This window comes from Olea europaea, unplaced genomic scaffold (genome assembly GCF_002742605.1).
Source record: "Olea europaea var. sylvestris unplaced genomic scaffold, O_europaea_v1 scaffold823, whole genome shotgun sequence".
Classification (NCBI taxonomy): Eukaryota; Viridiplantae; Streptophyta; class Magnoliopsida; order Lamiales; family Oleaceae; genus Olea; species Olea europaea.
This window is the reverse complement of record NW_019266669.1, coordinates 98,009-109,953: the sequence shown is the minus strand read 5'-3', so window position 1 is coordinate 109,953 and position 11,945 is coordinate 98,009. Positions and strand designations below refer to the sequence as shown.

The 11,945-nt window shown below is 38.8% G+C and overlaps 1 protein-coding gene across 1 annotated transcript; it reads left to right on the top strand.

The window, feature by feature from the left end:
• Positions 1–5,505: 5,505 nt before the first annotated feature.
• LOC111391687 (leucine-rich repeat receptor-like serine/threonine-protein kinase BAM1) lies at positions 5,506–9,341 on the top strand. Its single transcript, XM_023016932.1, has 2 exons — positions 5,506–8,219; positions 8,705–9,341. The coding sequence occupies exons 1-2, from the start codon at positions 5,633–5,635 to the stop codon at positions 9,148–9,150; spliced, it is 3,033 nt and encodes a 1,010-aa protein (XP_022872700.1). The 5' UTR covers positions 5,506–5,632; the 3' UTR covers positions 9,151–9,341.
• Positions 9,342–11,945: the final 2,604 nt, after the last annotated feature.

Genomic DNA, 11,945 nt, shown 5'->3' with positions numbered 1-11,945 from the left:
TTGGTCTATAATCTCCAACACTAGGTGCATGAGTAGACTTTGGCACCAAAGCAATGACAGCATGGTTGATTTGCTTAAGGATGGATCCCGATGAAAATAATTCCATAGTAGCCTCCACAAAATCATGTTCAGTACACTCCCATGCGCTTTTGAAAAAACATGAAGTGTACCCATCTGGCTCGGGAGATTTATAAACTCCAATCCCAAAAAGAGCCTCTTTGATCTCCTCAATCGAAATGTCCCGAACCAAAGCCTTGCCTTTTTTTAAAGATACCAAAGGCCCATTGCAAATTATGTCCTTGTCAATCGGTCGAACCGGCACATTTTTCCACAGCAAGTTAGTATAGAAATTGACAAATTCCAATGCAACTTGGTCTTGTGAAGTGGTATACATCCCATCCTCCTTAAGAATAGTAGGTATAAAGTTCCTCCTAGAGTTCCTTTTAACCACCGAGTGAAAGAACTTTGTACATTTATCATTTTGCTTAAGGAATATGTATTTTACCTTTTGATAATAAAAACTAAGTTCCACTTCATATAAACCAACGGCTTTCTTCCTCATTTTAGCAACCATAAGTTGAAGATTTTCATTCATGGGCTGATTATGTAGTTGTAATTGGGCAGCCTCCAAATCATTTTTACCCTCATATGACCTAGTCGAAATGTGCCAAAATGCTTAATATCAAGCTTCTTCAAAGCTCCTTTTAGTTTGCTCAACTTCTTGCAAAGGATAAATTGCTTTATCCCCCGCAAATTAAAGTTCCAACAAGTTTAAATAAGATCATGAAAATCCTCATGCTTAGTCCACATGTTGAAAAACTTGAAAGGTTTTTTAGCGCCCCCAACACAGTCATGAACGGAAACAATGCAAGAAGAGTGGTCGAAAAGGCATCCGGAAGGTAGAAAATTTGCATCAACATATGCCCTATTTTGCACCCAAATATCATTGACTATTGCCCTATCAATTTTGCTTCAAACCGAGTTATTAGCCCACATGTAATAACAACCAATGGAGCGCACATCCGTAAGACCCACATGAAGGCAACAAGTAGCAAAATCCTTAATTTCATATGGAGTAACATCCGCCCCATTACATTTCTCATTTAGAATATTTTTGTAGTCACCAAGAATCATCCAAGGCAACGAAATATTAGTGTTGAAATCCATTATGTTATTTCAAAGTGGCCTCCGATTAACCATAGTATGAAATCCATAAACGAAACTATTAACAAAGGTAAAGATGTTACATTGCAAGTAGCTTTACAGTAAATGATTTGTGGATGAACCTCCATCACATCCAATAACACTTTGGATAGATTCCATAAGATCAAGATCCGTCCGGCTCTATGAGTGCAAAATTTGTTTACATGCATGAAGCCATCGAATTTATTCCGCAAAATTATTTTCAATTTTTGATCAACCAATTTCGTCTCCAAAATACCCATGATATCAATGCAATGTTGCTTGATAAATTTTCGAATCCCATTTTGTTTTAGGGTTGGATTCATAACCCTAATATTTCAAGATGCGAGCTTCATGATGTTGAAGCAAGAGAAGTACCCTTTTTCTTGTCAACTTTTGTTCCCGATTTTCTTTGCTCCTCGACCTTATCTTTGAGCTTTTCATTTCTAACTTTACTTGAATTTGCCTGTTTAGAGTTTACTTGCAAATCTGCCCCAAATTTTGAAGGGACTTTATGTGCAGCTTTCTTCTCCGAATTAGCCATGTTCTTCTTGTTCACAACCTCAACGAATGGAGGCTCATCCTGGCCTAAGGTCTGCCCAAGATGGTTGGCCACAACAACAGGTTGAGATAGCTCAATATTTCAGTTAGAAGGCTGCCTTTCAAGCCCTTCCGAAACCATAGGTTGCTGTCCACCTTTTTCAAGTGAGCAAAATGCTGTTTTAGTCGAAATATGCTGGGAATTTGAGGTTGAAACTGAATTCCTAGCTTGTCCTTTTTTCCAAAGTGCAACCCGTATGGGGGGTTTTGATTTCACCACATTTTTGCCTTTATCTTTTTTACCCTCGGCAAGTTTATTGTTGCAACCCAAAGCGGAGTGACCGAATACTTTACAAGAACCATAAAATTTTGGTTCATATTCAAAAATAATTTCTTATTCTCTCAACGAGCCATTTGGAAGTCTTATCTTTACTTCCTGCATAAGTTCAATAAAAGCATCAACTTTGACTAGAGCTCTTGCATAAGAAAGTTGACCTCTAGTTGCCCTAACCTTATCGGTCGAGATGGGTATTCCAACCTTGGAAACAATTTTACCCAAGGCATTTGTGTTCCAAATTTCCAAAGGCAATCCCGGTAGGTTTATCCAAATAGGCATAGTACTAACATCTTTGTCATTGAAGTCAAAGTAACGTGGCATGACTTTTAGCATTAACGGTCTCCCATATACCAAGTATGGACTCCCATGCAATACACTTAATCTATCCACACCCGTTTCAAATTTGAACACCAACCAACCACTTGCGTGCACATAATATTTATAATGAACCTTCCATGAGTCGCACAATTGGAGTAGTGCCACTTTTCCCAGAAACCTACCAGCGAAATATTCGACGAGACCATAACCCCAAGTGTCTTCAATATTGTCCTCATTCGACTCACTCAATTCCACTTCTTCCGATTGAAGCTCAAAGGGCTTCAATTTAATGTTTTCTTCCAATTTTCTATTATCTTTGAGGAGGTTTACCCGAGGAGCTTTAACCTCTTTCTCCCCAACAATTCCAACATTATTTTCCTTCTTTTGATTCTTAAATTCAGCCGTATGAGAATGAACACCAGAATTTTCAGAATCCGTATCTTTGTTCCCAAGAGTTTGGGACACACTAGGAGAGCCACAAGAAGCCATATGAACAACCTTTGAAGGGGGTAAGTCACTAACCTTGGACATGGAAGCTTCACAAGGGGCCAAAGTCAGATCATGGAGTTGGTCATTTGAGGCCTGCTTAGAGGGAAGCCCACTTTTATGGCCAAATTTTCCCCCATAATTAACAGAAATAAGAAGGGCCAAAAAAGGAGCGAGGCCTGCCCACAAGATAAGGCAGAAAAACGTCCCGAAAAGAAACAGACTAAGCACTGGTTGGAGGGAATAAAACTGGGAAAACAACGAAAAATAAGTCCAGAAGGAGAGGCCCAAAGAGAAGAATAAAAAAATCCAAGAGCTACCCAACAACGACCTTAAAAAGAAAAGGCCCAAAGGAGTAAAAAAAGACCCAAGAAGGACCAGTCAAAACAGGCCCCAACAAAACCACACCAAGAGACCCAGCCCAAACATCCAAAATCTTCAAGAGGACAAAGAATACCAGGAATAGAAGCTATAAAATATTGCAAGAAGTCAGAAAAACCAGAAGACTCTGCCAAGACAACACCAACACTACAATAGTCAGCCATCAACCCTAGAGACCACGTCGACAGATAGAAAGAAAGCAGAAAACCAAGGACCAAATTCAAAAATCAGATGATTAGCAAGATTACATACACAAGAAGATACAAACTGCAACCAAGAACTAAGAAACCCAGCAAAATGGCAGCCAAGCTAGGAACTGAAGAATAGAACTAAGAAACAAGACCCCAGCAAGACCATAAAACTACCCAAAAACTGAAGAAAATCGGATGCCAAGAACTGAAGAAAAACATGCCTAACGACCAAGAGTTTGCCAAACTGAAGTAGAAAGACAAAGAACAAACCAAGCTAATCGAAAACACCAAATAAACGCAAACTGAAACCCGAAGCTAAATGAAAACCCAAGCAGCAATGTCCAGCAAGCAGGATTTACAGAAACCAAACTGACTGAAGTAGAATCAAGAACAAAAGCTGGTGAAACGCACAAAAAGCACAGATTGCAACTTGTCACCAAAACACAGCAAACTGCACCCGAAACTAGATCCTTTTCGCCTCTTGACCAAGAGTTGGCCAAGAAAAACAAGAAATGCCGAAGGAACTGAAGAAACTGAAAATTTTTAGACCAATAATACCTTTCAAAACTCAAAATGAGCAGAATTAAAAGGAAATGCAATAGGTTTTAATTCAATTTCCACCAAAGAATAGCAAAAATCGAACTAAAACACAAGAAATATATAAGAAAATAAGGCACTCAAGTGGGATTTTCTCTCACTAGAATTGAGAGCATCTCTCTCTAACCTTGAGATTGATTGATTGATCATGAACTTTCTTTAAGTGGACAAAATATTAGAGCTCTTGCATATATTTACGTGATAGAAGTCTACCAAGGGACATACCGTGACAACCTCGTTCTAGTTTCGTAGCAACTTGTTGATTAATTTCGCGATTGAGATTTCTCTCGTCGACCAAGAGGTCTTCAAACTCGAAATTGACAACAATGACATAGAGGGTCGTCCATTATTTGCGAAGAACTAAAGGAGTTCCCCATCCAAGCGCTTTGTGGAGAGTTAATTCCCCAAATAGTTACTGAACTTTGTAAAAAGTTCCTAAAGGGTAGGGAAGTTTTGAAGTTCGATGACTTCCTGGAAACTTTGAACAAAGTTCAGTGACTATTTAGGAAAGTTTTAAAATTCAATGATCTCCTGAAAACTTTTGGCAAAGTTTAGTAACAATTTGGGTAATTAACTCCTTCGTGGAAGAAATGAATAAGGGATATGGTTAGGGTTTGAAAGGAGAAATCAGATTTGATTTATTTATGAGTTGAGTTTTGAATATGAGTTTTGGGGATTTTTCTGTTGACATGGCAGGACACCACTATTGATTGGGATTTTTGTGCCACGTAAGTGGCTTCGACCAAGTCGAAATGTCAACTAGTGATGGATGAATAGCAATTTTAAAAAGTTCGAGTGATTTTTGAAATAATTAGCCCAAAGTCATTAAAAGGAAACAATCATGCTATGATGTTGGGAAAGATTTGACACCCTCCCTATTAACACACTCACAATTGAAAAATTTTAGATGAACAAATTACATCGACCATGTCCATCCAGTAGGGACATGTCTCCCCTATTGGGGGGGATACGGTCCCCCTTGGACGGAAGCACTTTTTTTGACATTTTTTATTCAAATGGTCCCATGCTGGTCCCGCACATGTGAGTGTATGTAAGTGTCAAACATTTTGTGGCAAAAGAGTTTACTTCAAAAGGAAAAAAGTGGAAAAGATAATGGGTTCTTTTCAGACTTCCAAAAGATTGTTTTATTTCCATCAAACTTCCTTTTCAAGAGTTGATTGTTCTAATTGTCACTGAATTTAGATTCATGTTTTTTATTAATCACTGAAGTTTAAAATATCGAATTTTGATCACTGAACTTAGGTCCATATATTTTGTTGTTCATTGAAACTTAAAATGTCGAATTTTGACAATTGAATTTTGAAAAATATTGTACATTACTCACTTTAAATTCGACATTTTTTAAAATTCAATATTTATGTTAGTGAGCAAATTATAACATTTTCCAAAGTTGAATGACCAAACTTTTAAACTTCAAAAATCAATAAAAAATATGAATCTTCAACGGCCATTGAACAATTAATTCTCTCTTTCAATCTCTGTCACCTCATTCAACTTCCCTTGACTCATCCGCCATCGCCTTCTTCCTGCTTTCACCCACAAAGAGAAAGGAAGGGAGGGAGAGACGAATTCAAACAAAATGCGCTTCCTCCTATTTCTCTTTCTGCTCCACCTCCCCTACTCTACAGCCGCAAGACCGTCCCGGATGCCGGAATACAACGCATTGCTCTCTATCAAAGCCGCCATCAACGACGACACACAATCGTCTTTGGCCTCCTGGGGCGCCTCAACCAGTTACTGTGCTTGGCTGGGGGTCACGTGTGATCCCTCCCGGCGTCATGTGACAGCACTGGATATATCCAATCTCAATCTCATCGGTACCCTCTCCTCCGACGTCGGCCACCTCCGCTATCTTGGAAATCTCTCTATCGCTGCCAATAGTCTCTTTGGTCCCATTCCTGGTGAAATCTCCCATATCCCAAACCTGCGTTATCTTAATCTCTCCAACAATGGCTTCAACTCAAGCTTCCCGATACAGCTTTCCCGCCTCAAAAATCTTCAAGTTCTCGACCTTTATAACAATAATATGACTGGTGAGCTTCCAGAAGAACTGTCTTTTCTCATTAGTCTTCGTCACTTAAATATCGGGGGAAATTTCTTCACCGGTCAGATTCCGCCGGCGTTCGGCAACTTCCCCAACCTTGAATACCTCTCGGTTTCGGGTAACGAGCTCACCGGGTATATTCCCCTGGGGATAGGAAACTTGACTGAACTCAAGGAACTCTATATTGGGTACTTCAACAACTTTTCTGGTGGTATACCTAAGGAGATTGGAAACTTGTCGGAGTTGATAAGGTTTGATGCTGCAAGTTGTGGGATCTCCGGGGAGATTCCGGTAGAACTCACCAAGTTGCAGAATCTGGATACTATCTTTCTTCAAGTAAACGGCCTTTCTGGGTCCTTGACTAAGGAGCTTGGGAAGCTAAAGAGCTTGAAATCAATGGATTTATCTAACAATATGCTTTCTGGTGAAATACCACCCAGCTTTGCCGAGCTCAGAAATCTGACTCTGCTAAATCTTTTCAGGAACAGGCTTACAGGATCCATACCCGATTTTATTGGGGAGTTACCTGAGTTGGAGGTTTTACAGTTGTGGGATAACAACTTTACAGGAAGCGTTCCACAGAACCTGGGGACTAATGGGAATCTGAAGGAAGTAGACGTTAGCTCCAACAAATTGACCGGAATCTTGCCGCCCAATCTGTGTAGTGGTAATAAGCTTCAAAAGATAATCACTTTAGGAAATTATCTGTTTGGTCCGATCCCGGAATCCCTAGGTCAGTGCGTGTCACTAAGTCGAGTACGGATGGGTGACAACTATCTGAACGGTTCGATTCCAAAAGGACTCCTGAGCTTGCCTAAGTTAATCCAACTCGAGCTCCAATATAATCTCCTCTCTGGTACTTTTCCAGAGACGGAAAAATTGTCCAAGAGTCTGGGGCTGATTAGTCTTTCTAACAATAATCTCAACGGGCAATTGCCCCCCAGTATTGGGAATTTTGCCGGTGTCCAGAAGTTATTGCTGGATGGGAACAAATTTTCGGGCTGGATTCCATCTGAAATTGGGAAGTTACAGCAGCTATCAAAGATGGATTTGAGCAATAACAATTTTTCTGGCCCCATTTCGCCAGAGATCAGCAAGTGTAAGCTGTTGACTTATGTCGATCTTAGTCGGAATCAACTTTCAAGTGAGATTCCAAGAGAGATCACTGGTATGAGGATTTTAAACTATTTGAATTTATCAAGAAATCATTTGGTTGGGAGCATTCCAGCTTCAATAGCTAGTATGCAGAGTTTAACTTCTGTTGATTTTTCGTATAACAATTTGTCGGGGTTGGTTCCCAGCACTGCACAGTTCAGTTATTTCAATTACACTTCGTTCGTGGGGAATCCCAATCTTTGTGGCCTATATTTGGGGCCTTGCAAAGAAGGCAACATCAATGAAGTTCAAAGGCCACCCAAGAAAGGGACTCTGTCTCCTTCCATGAAGCTACTACTTGTGCTTGGATTGCTTGTATTTTCCATTGCATTCGCAGCTGTAGCAATTATTAAGGCTCGTTCATTGAAAAAGACAAGTGAAGCTCGTGCCTGGAAGCTTACTTCTTTCCAGCGCTTGGATTTTACTTGCAATGATGTTTTGGATTGTCTGAAGGAAGATAATATCATTGGAAAAGGAGGCGCTGGTATTGTTTACAAGGGGACGATGCCTAATGGTGAGCAGGTTGCTGTTAAAAGGTTAGCCTCAATGAGCCGAGGTTCTTCACATGACCATGGTTTTAATGCTGAGATACAGACATTAGGGAGGATTAGGCACAGATACATTGTTAGATTACTGGGGTTCTGTTCCAATCATGAAACAAATCTTTTGGTTTACGAGTACATGCCTAATGGGAGCTTGGGGGAATTGCTTCATGGCAAGAAAGGAGGTCACTTGCATTGGGATACTAGGTATAAGGTTGCTGTGGAAGCTGCAAAGGGGCTTTGCTATCTTCATCACGACTGTTCACCTTTGATTGTTCATCGTGATGTTAAATCCAATAATATTCTTCTGGATTCTAATTTTGAAGCTCATGTAGCTGATTTCGGTCTAGCCAAATTCTTGCTAAACTCTGGAGCATCGGAGTCCATGTCAGCTGTAGCTGGTTCTTATGGATATATTGCTCCAGGTATGATATAGTAACTAAGTTTTAAAATTCAGGGAGATACCGTGAGTCAAATGATTTTGGTAACGACTGACTGATTTGTTATTTGAGTGGTTAATTGTCAATGATGTTAGATTTCATCGACTCACTTTTTCACTGATGATATGCCTTAAGGTTCAGATGTCATTCATTTGTTTCAATAATTTCTTCTTGTTGCCTGAATTGACTTGTTCACCTCCTGTTAACATAATTAGGGTTCTATTCTTGCGTTTAATTATGTGTTTGTAATAATCAGTCCCTTTCACTTTCCAATTGGCATCCAACTACTGAAGAGAATGGCTACAGGAGAACGTGAACATAATGTTTGACTAGCAATTTAAAAATGATTGTACCTATCAATTTGTAGTTGAACCACACCCATGAAAAATGATATGTTGATGCAGAGATGCTGTCAAAAATTAAGTGTCTTATCAAACCTTGATTCATTGGTTTAAATTTAATCTTTGTAGAGTATGCCTACACACTCAAGGTGGATGAGAAGAGTGATGTGTACAGCTTCGGTGTAGTTCTTTTAGAACTTGTAACTGGAAAGAAACCTGTTGGGGAGTTCGGGGATGGTATTGACATAGTCCAATGGGTTAAGAGAATGACAGATGGGAAGAAGGATGAGGTGCTCAAAATCCTTGATCCTAGACTACCTACGGTTCCTCTCCATGAGGTGAAGCATGTATTCTATGTTGCAATGCTGTGTGTTGAGGAACAATCTCTGGAACGCCCCTCCATGCGCGAGGTGGTGCAATTGCTTACCGAGCTTCCAAAGCCAGCAAGCTCCGATTCAGGAGATTCAACAGTCTCGGAATCCCCTCCTACATCGAATTTAGCATCTCCAGCCACACCTCCAACAAAGAACTCAGAGGACCACCCGCCACAGTCACCGGATCTTCTTAGCATTTAAGGCGCTTTATCATTTTTTCCCCCTGTATCCTTAGTGTTCATGCATTTCAATTTTTGTACAGTAATAGGGTTGATGGGGGCGTTTTTCTAATATTGTAACTTATGTTTATCATGCGGTGGTTGTGATTCTGTGACTTGCAAAAGTTGTGTTGAAAATCTGTATTATTTTAGTTCCCATTCGGGTTTGGTTCATAGGCAAGTGTGCTTAATTGAAAACTCAACAGCACAATTGGTTTGACTAAAAATGGAATCTTGTGTAAAAGTACTGGATTTCAATTAAGGAGGCTGGGTTGGGATAGAGAACACCACCACATGTCAAAACGTTTCAAGATTTGAAGCCGAGTTTATCTATAGACATCATTTTTCACTAGAAAAAATTTGTATCAAAGAAGCTTCAAGTCCCCATCTTCACTAGCTGTATGAACAAGCTAAATTAGACAATACAACTAACAAATATTTGATAATGCTATTTAGTTATAAAGCATGATCAGGCAAAACAGTAAAATTGTCTGATTTTCAATCGTTGGTTAGTAGAAATTATGATATTTGCCATTTGCCGATTGCAAAGAACCTCTCTTACATGCTTGTCATTAAAAGTAGATTGCAAAACGAGAATCCTTTTCGTTTGTTGAGCTCTTGAATGATGAGTTAGAGATTTTGTTCCTCATCAAATCTCAAATTTATTCTTCTCATATGTTTGATTATGTTTATAAACTACTTATAAAAATCACTTTCTAATCACACAATTTTTAAGTAATTGGCAAATAAATTAATCAATATGTCGATTATAATTTATAATATCAAAGTATCAAACCCCATCCCACCAACCGGACAAAGACACGCATGAGCATGCATTATTAGGGTTCCATGGTTGAATATTCTAATTTTTATTTATTAACAATGGATAAAGCATAGTCTAACATCCACTAAAATGACAAAAAAGATTGTATATTATGATAGGTGCATGCTTACGAACAATAATTATTGCTCACTGATTGATAAGTATTAACGTACTTAAATCGAACTTTTAATTATTTTCTCATAAGTAGTTGCAATTCATTTAATTTACTAATAAAAAGGAGGACAGTATTATAAGTATGTTTTTAAATTATCTAAAAAATAAAAATTCTAAGTAAGAGAATTAATCTAACTCAATTACATCTCACCTATCAATTATATCTTAAAAATTGACTTCTACGATTTATAATATTAGATTTTCACAAAAATATGCTCAATTAGATATTCTTTAATTACTTGCGCATGCAATTATTTTATTTTTCTAGTATGGTAGGTGGGTGACCGACTAGTTTTCGAGGGAATGGACCAAGCTTATCGTGAAAATTCGCATAGGCATTTTTGTAAATGGTCCCGTTTACTAAACCTTTTAGTAGTATTTACGTTTCAAAAAATAGTGGCAATCGATTTTTCTGCTTTATCCCCGACATTAATCATCCACTTCTTTAACCAGTAATCAAGCATAAAAGATTTTTTAGCACAAAAGATAACTAAAAAGTTGCACTTGTTAGGACCTTTCTCTTGCTGCTCACGGTGATTTCCGGGCTCAGTTAACCATTAAAATCGAATTCAACATCAAATTGGAGTCACCAATAACCGCCGGCGCCTCTTCCCACTTGGTTGCTTTCCTCGTTTGCTTTGTTGATTTAATCCACACACTTAGGATGGATACCACTCAGGTAAGATTCACAAAGACTCAAGCAATTGGGATGGAGAAGAAATCACGAAGAAGATGAAGGCAGAAAAGCATGATAGAACACGACAGCTCCCATCTCTCACGGCTTCAACTTGGACGGGCTCAACTAGGATGAAAACACCAATATATATAGTAAGTCAAGTGGCCAACATAAGGTAAGTAAGGATATGGTAAGTAGGCTCGACTAGGGTTAACTTCCAATGGAAAGAATCAACAAGGCACAAAGAGTATTAGCCGTCCAACAGGTAAAGCAACGTTTGGTCGGTTCATCCATTATTCGATGTTGAATTATCGTTCAGTCATTCATGTCGACTGATAAAATTGGTTCTCATCATCGTCCGGGAGGTCGTTTGACAACATAATGTCTAACAACCTCCACCTTGGTGTCAAATGACCTGCAAAGAAAAACATTTTTCCATTAGTGACACCTCTAACAGAAAAATCGATAAAATTGAAATCATTTACCTGTACCGATATTTAGAAGCTCTTTGCAACTTCTAAACTTTACCAGTGGCAGCACTTTCGTGCCCATATCTGAAGGATTGTACTGTGTGTGAATTTTTTCAAGTCTTACTATTTCTTGTGATATTATATCCCTAATGAAGTGTAACCTAACATCGATATGTTTAGTGCGTTCGTAAAAGACAGGATTCCTACACAAATGTATGGATGATTGACTATTAGAATACACAACCACATACTCATTCAAGACACTCAGTTCATGAAATAGACCTCTAAGCCATAGAGCCTCTTTAATTGCTTCAGTGGTGGCAATATATTCTGACTCTGTAGTGGATAGTGCAACTATGTGTTGTAACTGTGATTTTCAACTAACACACGAATTTGATAAGGTGAATACGTAAGAGGAAGTTGATTTCCTACCATCCCTATCTCCTGCATAGTCAGCATCTACAAAACCTTTTAATTTCACGCCTTCTTTATTAGCACTAAATTTTAGACCCACGTCACTTGTACCCTTCAAATATCTTAAAAGCCACTTTAATGCTTCCCAATGTTCAGGACCTGGATTAGACATGTACCTACTGAGAGTACTAATAGCGAATCCTAAGTCCGGTCTAGTGCAA

Excerpts from the sequence above, each read along its gene's own strand:
- LOC111391687 (XM_023016932.1), top strand. The coding sequence starts at position 5,633 with ATGCGCTTCCTCCTATTTCTCTTTCTGCTCCACCTCCCCTACTCTACA. Across the intron at positions 8,220-8,704 it reads TTATGGATATATTGCTCCAG|AGTATGCCTACACACTCAAG; the intron begins GTATGATATAGT and ends TAATCTTTGTAG.